This window comes from Lycium ferocissimum, chromosome 5, assembly GCF_029784015.1.
Source record: "Lycium ferocissimum isolate CSIRO_LF1 chromosome 5, AGI_CSIRO_Lferr_CH_V1, whole genome shotgun sequence".
Classification (NCBI taxonomy): Eukaryota; Viridiplantae; Streptophyta; class Magnoliopsida; order Solanales; family Solanaceae; genus Lycium; species Lycium ferocissimum.
Window position 1 is genome coordinate 4,081,729 of NC_081346.1, and position 14,921 is coordinate 4,096,649.

Below are 14,921 nucleotides of genomic sequence, written 5' to 3' on the forward strand. Positions count from 1 at the left end.
TTGTTTTATCCCGGCCATTTATCGAAAACTTTTTTCCCCCTCCCCCAAAAAAAGGGGTGATATTTTACTTGACCATTTGGGATATTTGTTGTTGTTTTTGTTATTGTTGTTGTGTACTCTAAATATCAAAGTTGAGAAGTATATTTGCCCCTTTTTCAAATAAGGTATCAGAATATCTTAAGACGCTGCATTAACCAATCACATATTTTTCATGCTCCTTTTACAGATAAATGCTTGTGATTATAAACTTTCAAATACACATCATTTTACAAAGATTCATTGATTCAGAAGCTCACTATTCTTAAATATAATCCTCCCACGTGGTACATACAATCTTTCACGTCGAGAATGAAACTTTTCTTGCAAAATTTAAAATAATGATTTTTTTTTTTTTGTAAAATATAAATTTAAGGGTCAAATTTTAAAGTTAAAAAAATGAAATAAAAATTTTGGAAATGAAATCCTACTTTTTAGAAAAAATTGAGATTTGAAATCAAAATTTGAAATTAAAAGTAAATTTTTTGTTCAGATATCATAAACAAACAATGTTTTTCAAATCAAAATTTCAAATTTGAGTTCCAAATTGGATGACCAAACGCCTACTAGGGGCGCTTCCTTGATTTGTGAGTAAAAATAGCACGCCTATGGAAACAACAGAAAAGTGGATGGTAGAAAAGTAGATAGTACATTTTACAATGATGTCACAATAGTACAAGGCTACAAGCCATTTAACAGTACATTAGGCCGGTTGTCATTACAAATCAGATGACCTTTACTTATAGTTTATATACTGTTGTCCAAAAAACAGAAAAGAACTCAGGTTTACAATTTTATCCTCTTAAGTATTTGTGGGATTTGCCTTAAATTTAAATGTTCTCTATTTCACTTGCTTAGAATAAGCAATAGTCTCTCCTTTTCCTTGTCCCTTCCTCTCCTTAAAAGCAAAGGCACGTATTTGTGCATATGCATCGCTTTATTTTTCTAATGTAATAAATTTAGTATAAATATTAATTACCTTTTCTACTCTATTTTTTCCTGCTAATGGAGTGGGTTTAAAGGGTTTCATGGAATGATGATTACACAGGTGTCACAATTCAATTGCATCAACATTCAACACTTACCTTACTTCAATTATGGAGCTGTACAAACAAAGGTTATTCGCATGTGATAAAGCATTTAAATAATAGTTACTCATCCCTACTAGATTTTAGGTCACTGTGATATCAACTTTTTTATTTATTTATTAAAGCACTAAGACAACAATCGTTGGCTTATTTAATCAAAATGACACGCATTAAAAAACAATTTTTGTAGCTAACGGAGGGACTAGTGCAAGATCGTCACGATAAATAATAATTAGGTTTAACGATTCACCTATTTTTTACTGAGTAACCCGTGCAATAAACATCATTGATTAGTTTCGATTATTCACATCCGTGTATGAGAAGATATTATAATGTATGTACTAATAATGCAGAGCTTATCCAAAATTAAGACAATGATGTACCTACATCTGGTTAGCTGCTGCTCCTAATACCTCCATCCGTCGTAAAAAGTCAAAAAGACTTATCTAAAAATAATCTTTAATGTGGCTCATGAGGTGTGTAGTATTCGAATTAATCAACATCATTATACTAGATAGAACATTATATTTCTGAATTGCCAAAAGCTATTTGGACTTTTATACAAAGCAACAGGCAAATAAAAGTTGATACGTATCTCTGACTTTCTGAGTCATTTCAAGACAGCGGAAAAAAAAGAAAAAAAAAAAAAAAAAAAGGGTGGGGGGTGGGGGGGATGGGGGGTGAAGTGCACGGATATCCGATTTTAACGTCGCTATTTAATTTGTGACCTTTTTTATATTTTTTTTGGACGTATGCTCATCTCGAATCACTTCAACTTGGCAAAATTTAACTTCAGATACCATGTTTAAAGTTATATGGCTGAATTTCAATAATTTTTGCATGACTTAAGCTATTTCTGTCTGAAGTTCATTCACATATGATATAAGTTCAACAAAAATGACTGAACTTCTGTCACATATGGATGAAGTTTAGGCAAAAACGACTTATTTTCATGTAGAAAACATGAATGCGCCCCAAATCTTAACACCAATACTAAGTGAGCGTTTGGCCATAAAAATTATTCACTTTTTTCCGAAAATTTTTTTCACTTTTTTTATTTTTAGTATTTAGCCATAAAAATTATTCACTTTTTTCCGGAGTTGTATTCGGAAATACTAAAAACAAGAAAAACTTATTTTTCAAATTTTTTCCTCTTTTTTCACTTTTTTACACTACATTTCACCAAAAACTATAATGTCAAAAATTATGGCCAAACACAACTCCAACTTCAAAAATTCTAAAAAAAGTGAAAATGTTTTTTATATTTATGGCCAAACGGGCCCTAAGAAACTATCGTCATCCGACAACCAAGTGCCATCACAATAACAACAACCAACGTGCACACCGCAAGGGAGGTACCAAGTCAATGATTCATGAGGAATGGATCTAGGTCCGAATGAGCACATTATTATCATATTTGATTTTGTCAAGCCTAATTCACATTCCGTATATCTGGAATCGGTAAATTTGCAAATGTTAAGGGAAAAGTATTCGAGTTACCCCTCTACTTTGGGAAATGATTCATATTTACCCCTCGTTATATTATCAGTCCACTTATACCCCTACCGTTAGAATATAAGAATATTTACCCCTATATTTAACCTTGTCCACCGTGGCTAATGTCACGGGCTGTGCCATCGTCCACTGTGTCCCATTACATTGCCACATAAGAGGCCATGTCAGCAATCCCAATTAGATGAGTCTTAAAATTAAAAGACCAAATGATGCCTTCTTCTTCACCATTAAAATGCCTTCTTCGTCACCATTAAAATGCTGTCTTCGACATGTTCAAGAATTGATTGATAAGGAAACCACAACACACCACCACAACCACGACCACCATAGTTACAACCCTTGGTGCTTCAAAGCGTGATTTTTCTTTTTCTTTTTTACTTTTAATTTGTTGTGAACTTGTGATGCTACTTTTTGACACGAATTTATTGTTTTGGTGCTTACTTTTTTCTGGTGTGTACAAAAGACGATGACGTAAATTGAATGATATTATTGTATTGAATTTTATTGTTTATGATCTGAATCTTGATATGTTAGTTAATGTGTGCATTTATCAGCTAGATTTTGAGATAAAGAGTTAATTGGGGTGCAAGGGAACAACTTAATTATCATCGTCAAATTAGTTTCTTTTTCATTTTTATGGGGTGATAATGGAGTTTAGAAAGATAAAGAACAAAGACGATATTTAGTTCTTCAATCTTCAACAGTGAAATTTGTTCCAGCAAAGTGGCGGGGATCTTCAATCTTCAACAGTGAAATAAAGAACACTGGCATTAAAACCGGTAACTATTTCTGTTGGCGGTGCCGGAGAAGGTCCAAAGCTGCCGGAATAAAAGCCGGCATTTTAATAACAAGAAGAAGGCATTTTAATGGTGAAGAAGAAGGCATCATTTGGTCTTTTAATTTTAAGACTCATTTAATTGGGATTGCTGACATGACCTCTTATGTGGCAGAATGAATGGGACACAAGACAGGCTCTGGCCCACGACATTGGCACAAGGGACAAGGGTTAAATATAGGGGTAAATATTGTAACTATTCTAACGGTAGAAATATAAATAGACTGATAGTATAATGAGGGGTAAATATGAATCATTTTTTAAAGTAGAGGGACAAATCAGGCCCTTTTCTCAAATTTTAAAGAGATGGATACAAGTTAAGTAAATGGCGGTGTCAAAACAACCCGTTTACCCAAAAATGAGAAAATGTGAGAAATTGTGGGCTCAATTATGGGTCTAATTGTGTGTGGTGGATGTCATTATCATTAGGGCCATGCTAAGATCCTTGATGAGCTGAGAGCTCATAATGACGCTAGACAGTGACGGCCCACCATTTCAATTTTTACAACAGAATGCTATCCTATCTATTTTGCTTTGTTGTCTATCTCAAATTTCCTCTTTTATCCTTGTACATTGTTCGAGTTTTGTGATCTTTTTTCTGGCGTCTGCGATGTGATTGAAACTTATTAGATAGCAACATTTGAAGTTTTATTATCTTTCGCAACTCTTCCAGTTGTAGCGATTTTGTGATCTCAATAGTTTGGGGCCAGAAGGAATAACATATGGAAGTGAGCAATTCACGGGCTGGTGCCCATTTTTTCAAGCTTGTGACTCTTCAATTGGTTGGGAAAATGTCCTTATCAAAATTCTAATTACTTTGGTACATGGTAGAAATAGCAATGTGCCATTTACTAGCATTATGTGATGATCCGCCACATCATCATGCCACCTAGGCGCCATGTGGAACTATTTTTGCCATATAGGAAGCTTATGTGAATGTTTACATGGAGAGGAGGCTAGCTTATGTGAGAAGGTTCTAAAGAAATATGGAGATTTTACTAAAAACTTTAACCTTACATGGAATTGTGGAAAGTCCCTTTAATAATCTAAATATTTGTGTAGTAGATTTCTAGAATAGGAGCTTATTTGTAAATATGTAGGGACTTGTATAATAATTATTATTTACATACTAGTCCCTAGGTGATTAGTATAAATAGGAGGGTCATTCATTTGTAAACCATCAAGCAAAAATCCAACAAGTTTTCTATAATAAAAAGCTTTATTCTAGTAAATTTCTCTTGTCTTTCTCAATTACTATTCCCTTAGCGATCTTGAGTATAGTAATCTAGGCTGACTTGGCAAAGCAAGATCGTGAGCAAGTTGTGCAAGAACGTGAGCGAGTTGTCAAGTGCCTCACGTGCGCTTAGTTGAAGACTAAGGACGTGACAATTGGCTTTGAAAATAAATGTTGTTTTGAAGTTTCAAATTACACGGGTAAGGAGAGTCACCTATAACTTTTTAAAAATTTCACTCGTAAAACTCAATAATAATATCCCGAAAGACATGTAAAACGTAAAGCTCCATGACAATGAAAATGTTACGCCTTGTTTTAACATTTAGGGCTCGCTATTTTGGACCCACTTAACTAGACTGATTTATACAAAATTAGTGTGTAAAAGATTTTTTTTAAATATAGTATCCAAAGTCAGATCGAATTGGCCAATAAGCTTTTAGGCCTCATTTGTTTGCACTTAATAAAGATCTGAATCTGAATGGTTTAGACCTTAGGCCATTAAGTACCTCTTACCCTCTGTTTGGATGGTTGTTTCCCGTGGTTCATTAATGTACAGTATGGTGTTGTACTGTATTAATGAATACAATATTTGGATAGACTGTATCGTTTGTTGTGATTTAATAATATTTGTATTGTTTGGTTTGATTGTGTGGTACTGTATAATAACTTGTAAGTTTACTAAAATATCCTTAACTCTTAATTAGAAATTAGTTTATATATATTAATAAAATCCAGGTAAAGAATAAAATAGGAAATTTAAAAAATAAGTAGGTAGTGGGTGGGTGGTGTGAGGTGGGTGGTTATGGGATGAGGGTAGGGTAGTGGGTGGTAGGGTGGGGGAGGGGTTGGGTGGTGGTAAGGGTAGTGGGTAGTAAGGTGGGGGTGAGTGGTTGTCGGGTGGGGTTAGGCGGTGGTGAGGGGCAGTGGGTGCTGGTTGGGGTGGGTGGCAGAGGAGTGAGGTAGGGCGGAGGTAGCGTGGGGGTAGGTGGTAGGGCGGGGGTGCGGTGGGGGTGAATGATAGGGTGGGGGTGGATGGTGGAGGGTGAGGTATAATGGAGAAATGAAATACATAACCATGGAAAAATCACCAAATCCGTGGTTACAAAAATTGAAATTTTTTATGGTTATATAACTATAAGATGAACCACGGATTTACAATGCCATACCACATAATTTTACGAACAATGAAAACAAACATGGTTTCATGAATAATTTTTACCATCGCCTCCACCCCCAACCCCACTCCCACCATCCACAACACACCCCAACCCTCACCTCCCTACCGCCCACTATCACTCCCATAGCCCTCCCACCACCTTCCACAAATGCATGCTTACCAAATTTTGTGCCAAATACCCGATGTTTATATATAAGGTAATAAATTTATAGGATGGGCTTTGTACGTACAATTTCCTTATTTAATTAATACATATTTTCACCTCACTTCATCATCAGCTATATTTCACTTATTTTAGGGTAAACGCAAAACAATATTTTCCTTGCTTACCAAAATAGCAACCGTAACGACTTGATGGTAAGAAGAAGTTGGTCAACTTTCTGTGAGTGTAAAATGGAGGACGAAGTCAGATGAGCGCCCGTTGAGGAGGCCGGTGATGACATGAGCCCAATTCTGCCTCGACCAAAAGTATTTATATCAAGGAAAAATTACGCATCTTGGCAAATATTTAGACTATATTTATGAAACGTAACTTTAGTTTCAAAAATTAAGAAACGTAAGCCACTGTATCTACGAAATATAGCTATCGACGCCGATACGACTCTTTCATGCAATTTCAACTGATACAGTAAGCGTTGATATGTTGATACCCGTCTGATACAGCTCTTCCGCCTGATACAACAATTGTAGCTATGTTCATAATTCCGCTCTAAATTATAGTTATTTATGAAATTTTCTTTTATATCAAATCATATTAATTTATCATAATTAAGTAATTTTATCAAGATAAGAGATTATTAATAAATCATGATTAAGTTATAGTCCCAAAATCCTTTTTTTGTCGCGGATTGCCCTTCTTTTGGGGTGGTCTTTAATCTTTCCGCTCAAATTGCTAGTCTTTAATTTTTGCCCTTCGCTTAAAAAGGTCGCCGAAAATACCCCAAGATTCTAGGTTCAAATCCCCTCTTAGTAAAAAATAAAAAATTGCAAGGCAAGGCTTTGCAAAAAGTCTGTCTTATGCGGCAGACTTTGCCTTAAGGCAGACTTTTCCTTAAGACATAACTAAAAGTCTGCCTTATAAGGCAAAGCCTGCTGGATATGCCTTAAGGCAAATTCTGTTGCATAAGGCAGACTTTTTACAAAGCCCTGCCTTGATTTTTGTTTTTATTTTTATGACTAAATCGGGATTCTAACCCAGAACCTCGGAGTATTTTAGGTAAAGGAAAAATTTAAAAACCAGCAATTTGAGGGGGAAAAAATTAAAGATGCATAAGGCAGACTTTTTGCAAAATCCTGCTTTATAATTTTTATTTTATTTTTATGACTAAATCAGAGTTCGAACCGTAATCTCGGGATATTTTAGGTAAAGAAAAAATTTAAAAACCAGCAATTTGAGGGGAAAAAATTAAAGACCAACCCCAACGAATGACAATCGTGTAAATTGTCCCTCAATATCCACTATATATATCTGTTACTGGGCTAATGGATAGGGACTGGATCTAGATAAATTAATTGTACATAGGTCTTTTTTTTGCGCGGATTACCCTTCTTTTGGGGTGGTCTTTAATTTTTGCCCGGTCTTTAATTTTTGCCCTTTGCATTGCAACCCTGAGCATTCATGCAGAAATCATGAGGTTCTGGGTTCGAACCCTCGCTCAAGTATAAATTAAAAAAAAATTTGCAAGATAAGGTTTGGGTCGCGTGTATGCCGAACCCGACATACACTTGTAAAGAAATTACCAAAATTATGCCGAACCCGGCACACTCATGCCTTATGGGCAGACTTGGAATAAGTATCTTTGGATCCGACATAACTTTGGTAATTCCTTAACAAGTTTATACCGGTGGGGGCATACTTATGAGCAAACTTTTAATGGGCAAACTTTTAGTTAAGCCTTAACTAAAAGTCTTTTCCTAGTTATGCCTTATGGGACAGACTTTTAATTAAGGCACAACTAAAAGTATGCCTCATAAGGCGGAACTTTTCCTTAAAGCATAACTAAAATTTGCCTTATAAGACAAAGTCTATATCTTAAGGAAACGTTATGCCTTATGGGCATACTTTTAGTTATGCCTTAACTAAAAGCCTGTGCCATAAGGCATAATTAGAAAAAGACTTTTAATTAAGACTTAACTAAAAGTTTGCCTATAAGTATGTCGGATCCAGCATAAACTTGCGAAGGAATTACTAAAGTTATGCCGGATCCGGCATACTTATGCCAAGTCTGCCTATAAGCCATAAGTATGCCGGGTCCGGCATAACTTTTGTAATTTCTTAACAAGTGTATGTCGGTGGGGGCATAGTGAAATTTAAACTCTATCTTGTATTTTTTTTAAAAAATTTTGACTGAGTAAGAGTTCGAACCTGAAACCCATAAATTTTAACCGAAAGATAAAATTTAAAAATTTTAAATATGAGGGGTAAAATTTAAAGACCACCCCAAAAGAAGAGCAATTCGCTTTCCATGCAAATTGGCCCACTAACAGTTCTTGAAGTCATAATGTTCACGGGCTTGGAGGGCCCATATTCTGAGCCTAGTTTGAGCTTAACTTGTCAAGACCTTATCCTTCTCGAATAGAATAGGAAAAAACAGTTCTCCATCTGATGCGGCAAAAGAGGGGAAATTTGTGCGAGATTAAAATTTGTATCAAAATTTCATACAATTTTCATACACAATTTTGAACAAAATTTTTAAACCTTGAATGAATTATACACATTTCATACACAAAATTTTGAGCGAAAACTTTCGTATATATTTTGTAAAAAATCTATCATTATTTTTGTAAATTGAAAAATATCATCATATTTTGTAAATATATCCTATTCCTATGTATATATTCATCATTCTCCCTCCGAGATACAATAGCTTCTTAGGCAATATATATTCAACTATGTAAAGGATCGGGGATAAATGATTGAGGTAGGTGTCACAGTTGGTAAAAACTGAAGTCTAAACAAATACTAAAACACCCATATTTAAGTCCCAAACAAGGTGAAAGTCGATTATAAGAGCTCTTATAATCCATGTTTTCTCATTTTAATTCATGCTCTGCTTTTTTAAAAGTAGTGTCGGATCAATTTGCATACATCTCGATTAATTCTATCAGTTACCCATTACCTTTCACTAACATCATTAAATTCGTCTTAAACCAGCATAATACAAAATAAAAATAAGTTCTCTATATTTCCGACCGCCATAATATTTTCTAATTGGCCTAAAAAGTCCTTAAAAATCAGAGGTATTATAAACATGACTAGAACATATGCCTAAAAAAATAGATTATAATAAGAAATTTTCTTCCATGATATCGTCCTTTTCGCTAAGGCTAAATGGACAAAGTCTCAACACGGGTGTCAAAAAAGTCTTAAAGTGTTGAGCCTAATTTATTGAAGCACGCACCTAGAATAAATGGATGTTATGCCCACTGCCCCATCTTTATCAAGTTTTGCGTGACAATAAATCAAGGATTAGTACATAAACATTCCTTAAATTTATCAATAAATTTTATTTAAACACTTCAATCAAAACTTATTTCAATTGAATATTCGAACACATAATAAAGTATTCCTATTAGATATTTATAATTCAAATTTTGAAAACTTTTGTATTGTACTCTTAAGCAACTATTAGGTCGTTAAATTAATCACATAAAATATATCATTTCCTTTAAGTAAACACATCAGCCTCAGTCGAAATAGGCTTGAGGTTTTACGACTTAATAAGGCAATGCATATCATTAAAGAAATTGACATATTTTAAGTGTTTAAGATGCTTGAGAACACACAGAGAAGATTTTTTTAAAAATTTGAACAAAAAATGTTTAAATAAGAATACATTATTATGTGTTTAAGTATACAATTGAAATAAATCTTAATTCGAGTGTCTAAATAAAATTTATTGATAAATTAAGAAATTGTCTATGTATTAATCCTTAATCAACTATTGAATAAATTTGCCCCTAATATTTTAATGTTATTCTCGCACAGCAAACTTATGTTTTCATATTTCATAGGGATTAGGAATCTAATTCTACCATCTTTTCATTCAATTTCTTCATATATCTTTTGCATAGTTGAAAAATAAATACTTCTAAAACATAAAAAGTAATTGCTAAATACTACTTCAAAGAAATACAAAGTTAAAATATATAGCAGAGAATTGAAGTAGAGTAGCGTGAATGAATTAAATTTAGTAAAACAAAAAAAAAAAAAAAAAAATTAGAATCCCGTTACACTAATTGATTAAAAAGTAAAAATTAACACATAATATCCCAAACTGTTGTACAATATAGTTTTATTACATAAAATACTAAGGCAAAATTATTGATGCAAAATTTAAGCATGTAGGAGATTTGTATTACAAGTACAATAATTCTCCGAAATGAGATTGCATATTCGTTGTGAGTGATACGAGCAAGTATACATACTAACAGTAGCCAAAAAACTTAACCTGTACAGACGGACCGTCACCGTCTATACGGCGTTAATCTCCGTTTTCTGGCAGAGCGTTGAGATCCAAATCACATCTTTGCACGCCTCTCTTCTGGCCGCCTGCCACGTCATCGACAGTATTTTCCTGGAGATATTTTATTGCCACGTGCATCCTCCGCAAGATCGCGAAGAACTGATCAACCTCCTCCTCCGACGGCGATGGCGATGGCGACACAGCAGTTTCTCTTCGATTGCCGCCGTTAGTGTTGCCGTTATCTGTTCTCTTTCTCTTCTTCTGCCGATCCATTAGTAGCCTTTGCTGTTACTGGTAAGTTTATTGCTTCTCTTTTATATTCTCTCTGAACTATAGACTTTATTCTCCAATGGCTGCTTGTTGATTGTTTTAAGACTTTAGTCCATTGATTCACAAAAAGGTGACGTAAGGAATATGACCTCATGGAAAATGGCATTATCATTTTGATGCTTCAACGATGCGCAACTTGTAAAGTTCACGCCACGCGCTTTCTTTCTGCACGTCATAGATGCACTCCATTTTCGGCTCCTTTACCAGATGTCCCTAAAAGTCAACACATCAATAGTTGATGGGACACATTTCAATTTTAGCTTAGGAAAAATTGGTTTTACCTTAATTAAGGATGCAGTCGATGAAATAGACTGAAAATCATTTAGGGGTCGTTTGGTTGCTAGTCGAAATAGTCCCGGGATTATAATTCCGGGACTAATTTATCCCATATAGTGGGATTATTTTATACCATCTAAAAGATGGATAAAATAATCCCAAGATAAGTGGGTTAAGAAGGTATAAGGTGGGCTATTCCAAATGTTTAATTTTATACCACATTTGGTACAAGATATAAATTTATTCCGGATTATTTTATACCTTATACCAAACGCGTATAAAAAATTACTACTTTAATAACCCACCTTATACCTTGAACCAAACGACCACTTAAGGTTCAAATATTAGCAAAAGTAAAATCATTTTCTTCTCCCTTTGCCAGATGTCCCTAAAAGTAAAATTATTTCATCTCTTCTGCCTAAACTGATTGAGTTACATGTTACATGTATCGTTGGAAGGTAACAGTACATGTAATTAGTCGAAATGCACAAACTAACCTAAACATTACGATAAACCAAAACAAAAGAATTACGGACTGAAATTAAAATAATATTAAAGGAATTTGTTATAGAAGGACTGCAGTTCCAAAAACAAATGGGCAAGGTACAACAATTAAAGTTGTCACACTAAGAACATTTTTAACACTCTGTTGGAACCCAGCCAAGTTCTTTTGGTTTTATGTATATTGAACAGATAATATACAATTAAGTAATTGCCAACAATAATGTCCAATTGCTTCTATTTAGAGCAGTCAATATAGACTTAGCAAGCAAGCTTTGTCACGCCCCGAATCATGGCCTGAGCGCAACACGACACTCGGGCCTTGCTTGCATGTGTCCGAGCGAACCTCATGGCTTGCTTGTCAACATGGACATCAAAACAATATAATCTATATGATGCAATTTAAATGAATCATGAAACGTAATTGCGGAATAAAGTCTTCAGTAATCTCATAGCATGAAGAATCATGAAACGTAATAGTCCGCAAACATAAAAGCACAACCGACCTCGTGAACTAACATACGTACGTCAGAAACCTCTAAAACATGTCGAATACTAACTACCGAGACATGGCCCCGGACTATCATAAACCGAATCAGGCAGACTCATGCCGAACCCCTAGAGAAGTGGAGCTCACCAATAAGCTGATAACTGAGGTGATTCTACTGCGCAGGTGTATACTCCTCAAAACCGATATCTGCACCATGAAGTGCAGGCCTCTGGGCAAAAGGGACGTTAGTACATGGTGAATAGTATTAGTATGTAAAACCTGCTGAAATGAAGAACATGGCATAATATAGGTATAGGACATGAACTGAAACTGAATATAACCTGAACATGAGCATGAAGCGTGAGTAAAGTCTAAAAACAGTAAACCAATGGAAATACGTGTATATATAACAGCTTGTAAAGTGGGGAGTGCTATAGTATAACCGACAACATAATCTGGTACTTGCGTCCTACCAGCAGAACACTCACACCTTGCCAGGGATATGAGATTTAAATAATAATAATAATAATAATAAGCATGTAAGGATCCAAACTGCATAATGAAGGTGTTGCCTCCTTGCTGACAACCCTTATCCTATGGTGGCTACGTAGTTTCAGGCTTTACTGAGCCTTCTCGGTTAACTAAGCAAATCCCAAAACATGTGAATTATCATGATAACTTGTGAGATCATGGTTTTATGAGATACTTGTCATAGTCTTGCAAATATGTTCTTGATTTATGAATAATAATAATAATAATAATAATAATAATAATAATAATAATCATAAATACATATAGTTATCTTGTGTCTTGCTAATAAAACCATAAAGTTTAATAAAAACATAATGGGAACGCATGAGGATGAATTCATGATTCACGGATTAAGCTAGAGTTCCTAATAACCGTAATAGAAGATTAAGAATACAACAATGGATATAGATACACAATTCATGATCATAATTACATAACTATGAGCTACCAATATGTTGGATTTAATGTTCTAGGATTTGAACTTCACAGAATATGAGAAAATAAAAATAAAAGAAATGAGGCATGGGGAAGAACGTAGAGATTCCCACATATAGATAGAAGTTTTACGTGCCTTGGTAAAGTTCCAAACTTGAAACAATTCCCTAAGATTTAGACCTTGAGCCTTGAGCTTGGGTTTTTCTTAAAAACCCTAGATTAGGAACAATGATTTCTTACTTAGATTATTAGAGTATATGTTAAAATTGATCTGGAAGGGTTGGATTGACTTACCTTAATGTTTTGGATTGTTGCTACGGCTTGCAATTGTGAATAATGAAATAAAAGAACTGAAAGCCTGAATTTATACCAAATTGAGTCGGAAAATTATATGGTCATTTATACGGTCCATATAATATGACCATATTTAATCATGGCACAAAACAGAATGTCAAGCCGAAATTTCATAAAATACGTCCATTTTATACGGTCCGTATAAAATTATATGGACTGTATAATTCATCCGTATAATATGACCAGTGAGCGGACTGCCCTGCAATCCTTCAGTAAAATGGCCATAACTTTTTGTATAGATGTCCGCTTGACCTCAGTAATATACCGTTGGAAAGGAATTTCAAAGAGCTACAACTTTCATCCAGGAAGTTTTCCTAAATTCCTAATTAATAAAGAGGTTATGATCGCTGGAAGTAAGACCTTCTACGACTCACTTGAAAACATGCCCTGTAGAGCGGTTTGCAACTTTGCTTTGCCCAAATACGCTTCTTATGACTTGATTAGTTTTCAAAACACTTCTTATAACCCTCATATTGGTTCCATTATATTATTATCTTACGTGTTAAATCTTATCCCGAAGCTACGAGGTGTCATACGGTCTAACCCAACTCTTTATTTAAGTAGGGTTGGACTAAGATTTCTTTGGCCCATATACAAGTGAGGCTTAAAAGCTTAGCCTCTCTTGGCCCACCGGCCTCAAGGGTTGGGCTGAGGCCAACCCTTGAGGTCAGAAAAAATAATAAATTAATTAATTTTTTTAAAAATATAAGTAAATTAAACAAAAAGATAAAAAGTAATGAGAAAAAAGAATGTACTTACTACTAAGTAGTAATTAGAAACTGGAGTAATACTTTTTAGTCTTAAAATTTATATTATGTTTAATTTCTTTTGAACGTGATGTGGAAGTGATTAAAAATAATAATATATATTTGTTCTCTTGAATTTTTTCTTCTATGATATGGATTTGCGCAAGAATGAACGGTAGAAGATTCTATTTTATATTGCAAAAGTTTCTTCTATTTCATATAGCAAAAGTTTCTTCTACTATATGGATTTGTCCTTTATATTAATAACATTATTACTTTTCATGTAAAAACTATACTCTCTTATTTAATTGGATTACGAATCTAATCTTATTCTACATCCTTTATAATTTTTACTTACTTTATGACTTTTTAAAAAGATTTAATAAACACATAAAATTTCTTTAAGGAAAAAAAGATACATGCATAAAAGAGAGTATACTAACGAGGTGTAGATGAGTAGGAAAAGCACATATGAGTGTGACATATTTGAGCCTTCTACCGACCACTATTAACATCCCAAATTTTATATATGTAACTTTCCCTACCCATCTACACCTCATTAGTGTACTCTCTTCTAAATCTGTCTTCTTGTTTTTTCTTATTTTTTTTTTATGTGTTCTTTAATTTTTTTAAAGAGCCATAAAGTACATAAAAATACTGAAGGATATAGAATAAGATTAGATTCATAATCTAATTAAATAAGAGAACATAGTTTTTCCATGTAAAATAATAATGTTATTAATATAAGGGTCAAAGTTATCCTTAAAGCTTGTTACGTAAAATTAGAAAGATTGAGGTTTATATAGAATTGGAAAAGGCTCAAATATGTATTATCAACTTCGAAATACCACTTCTTAGAAATACGCCATATACCACTCGTAAAATGAAGGGTTTAAATAATGTGAGA

The 14,921-nt window shown here is 34.0% G+C and overlaps 1 protein-coding gene and 1 long non-coding RNA gene across 3 annotated transcripts; one reads left to right on the forward strand and one right to left on the reverse strand.

Annotated features, from left to right (window-relative positions):
• The first annotated feature begins 1,879 nt into the window (after positions 1-1,879).
• On the forward strand, positions 1,880-4,098 carry LOC132058099 (uncharacterized). Of its 2 annotated transcripts, none has more exons than XR_009415181.1 (3): positions 1,880-2,127; positions 2,437-2,611; positions 3,781-4,098. It is a non-coding gene; the product is annotated as an uncharacterized LOC132058099 (long non-coding RNA). The 2 variants fall into 2 exon arrangements; XR_009415182.1 differs by having other exon boundaries at positions 2,437-2,585; positions 3,757-4,098.
• A 6,028-nt stretch (positions 4,099-10,126) lies between these two features.
• On the reverse strand, positions 10,127-10,727 carry LOC132058100 (protein NIM1-INTERACTING 2). The gene has a single exon (XM_059450664.1). The coding sequence runs from the start codon at positions 10,622-10,624 to the stop codon at positions 10,370-10,372; it is 255 nt and encodes an 84-aa protein (XP_059306647.1). The 5' UTR covers positions 10,625-10,727; the 3' UTR covers positions 10,127-10,369.
• Between the last annotated feature and the right edge of the window lie 4,194 nt (positions 10,728-14,921).

Coding starts and splice junctions, on each gene's coding strand:
- LOC132058100 (XM_059450664.1), bottom strand. CDS start 10,624: ATGGATCGGCAGAAGAAGAGAAAGAGAACAGATAACGGCAACACTAAC.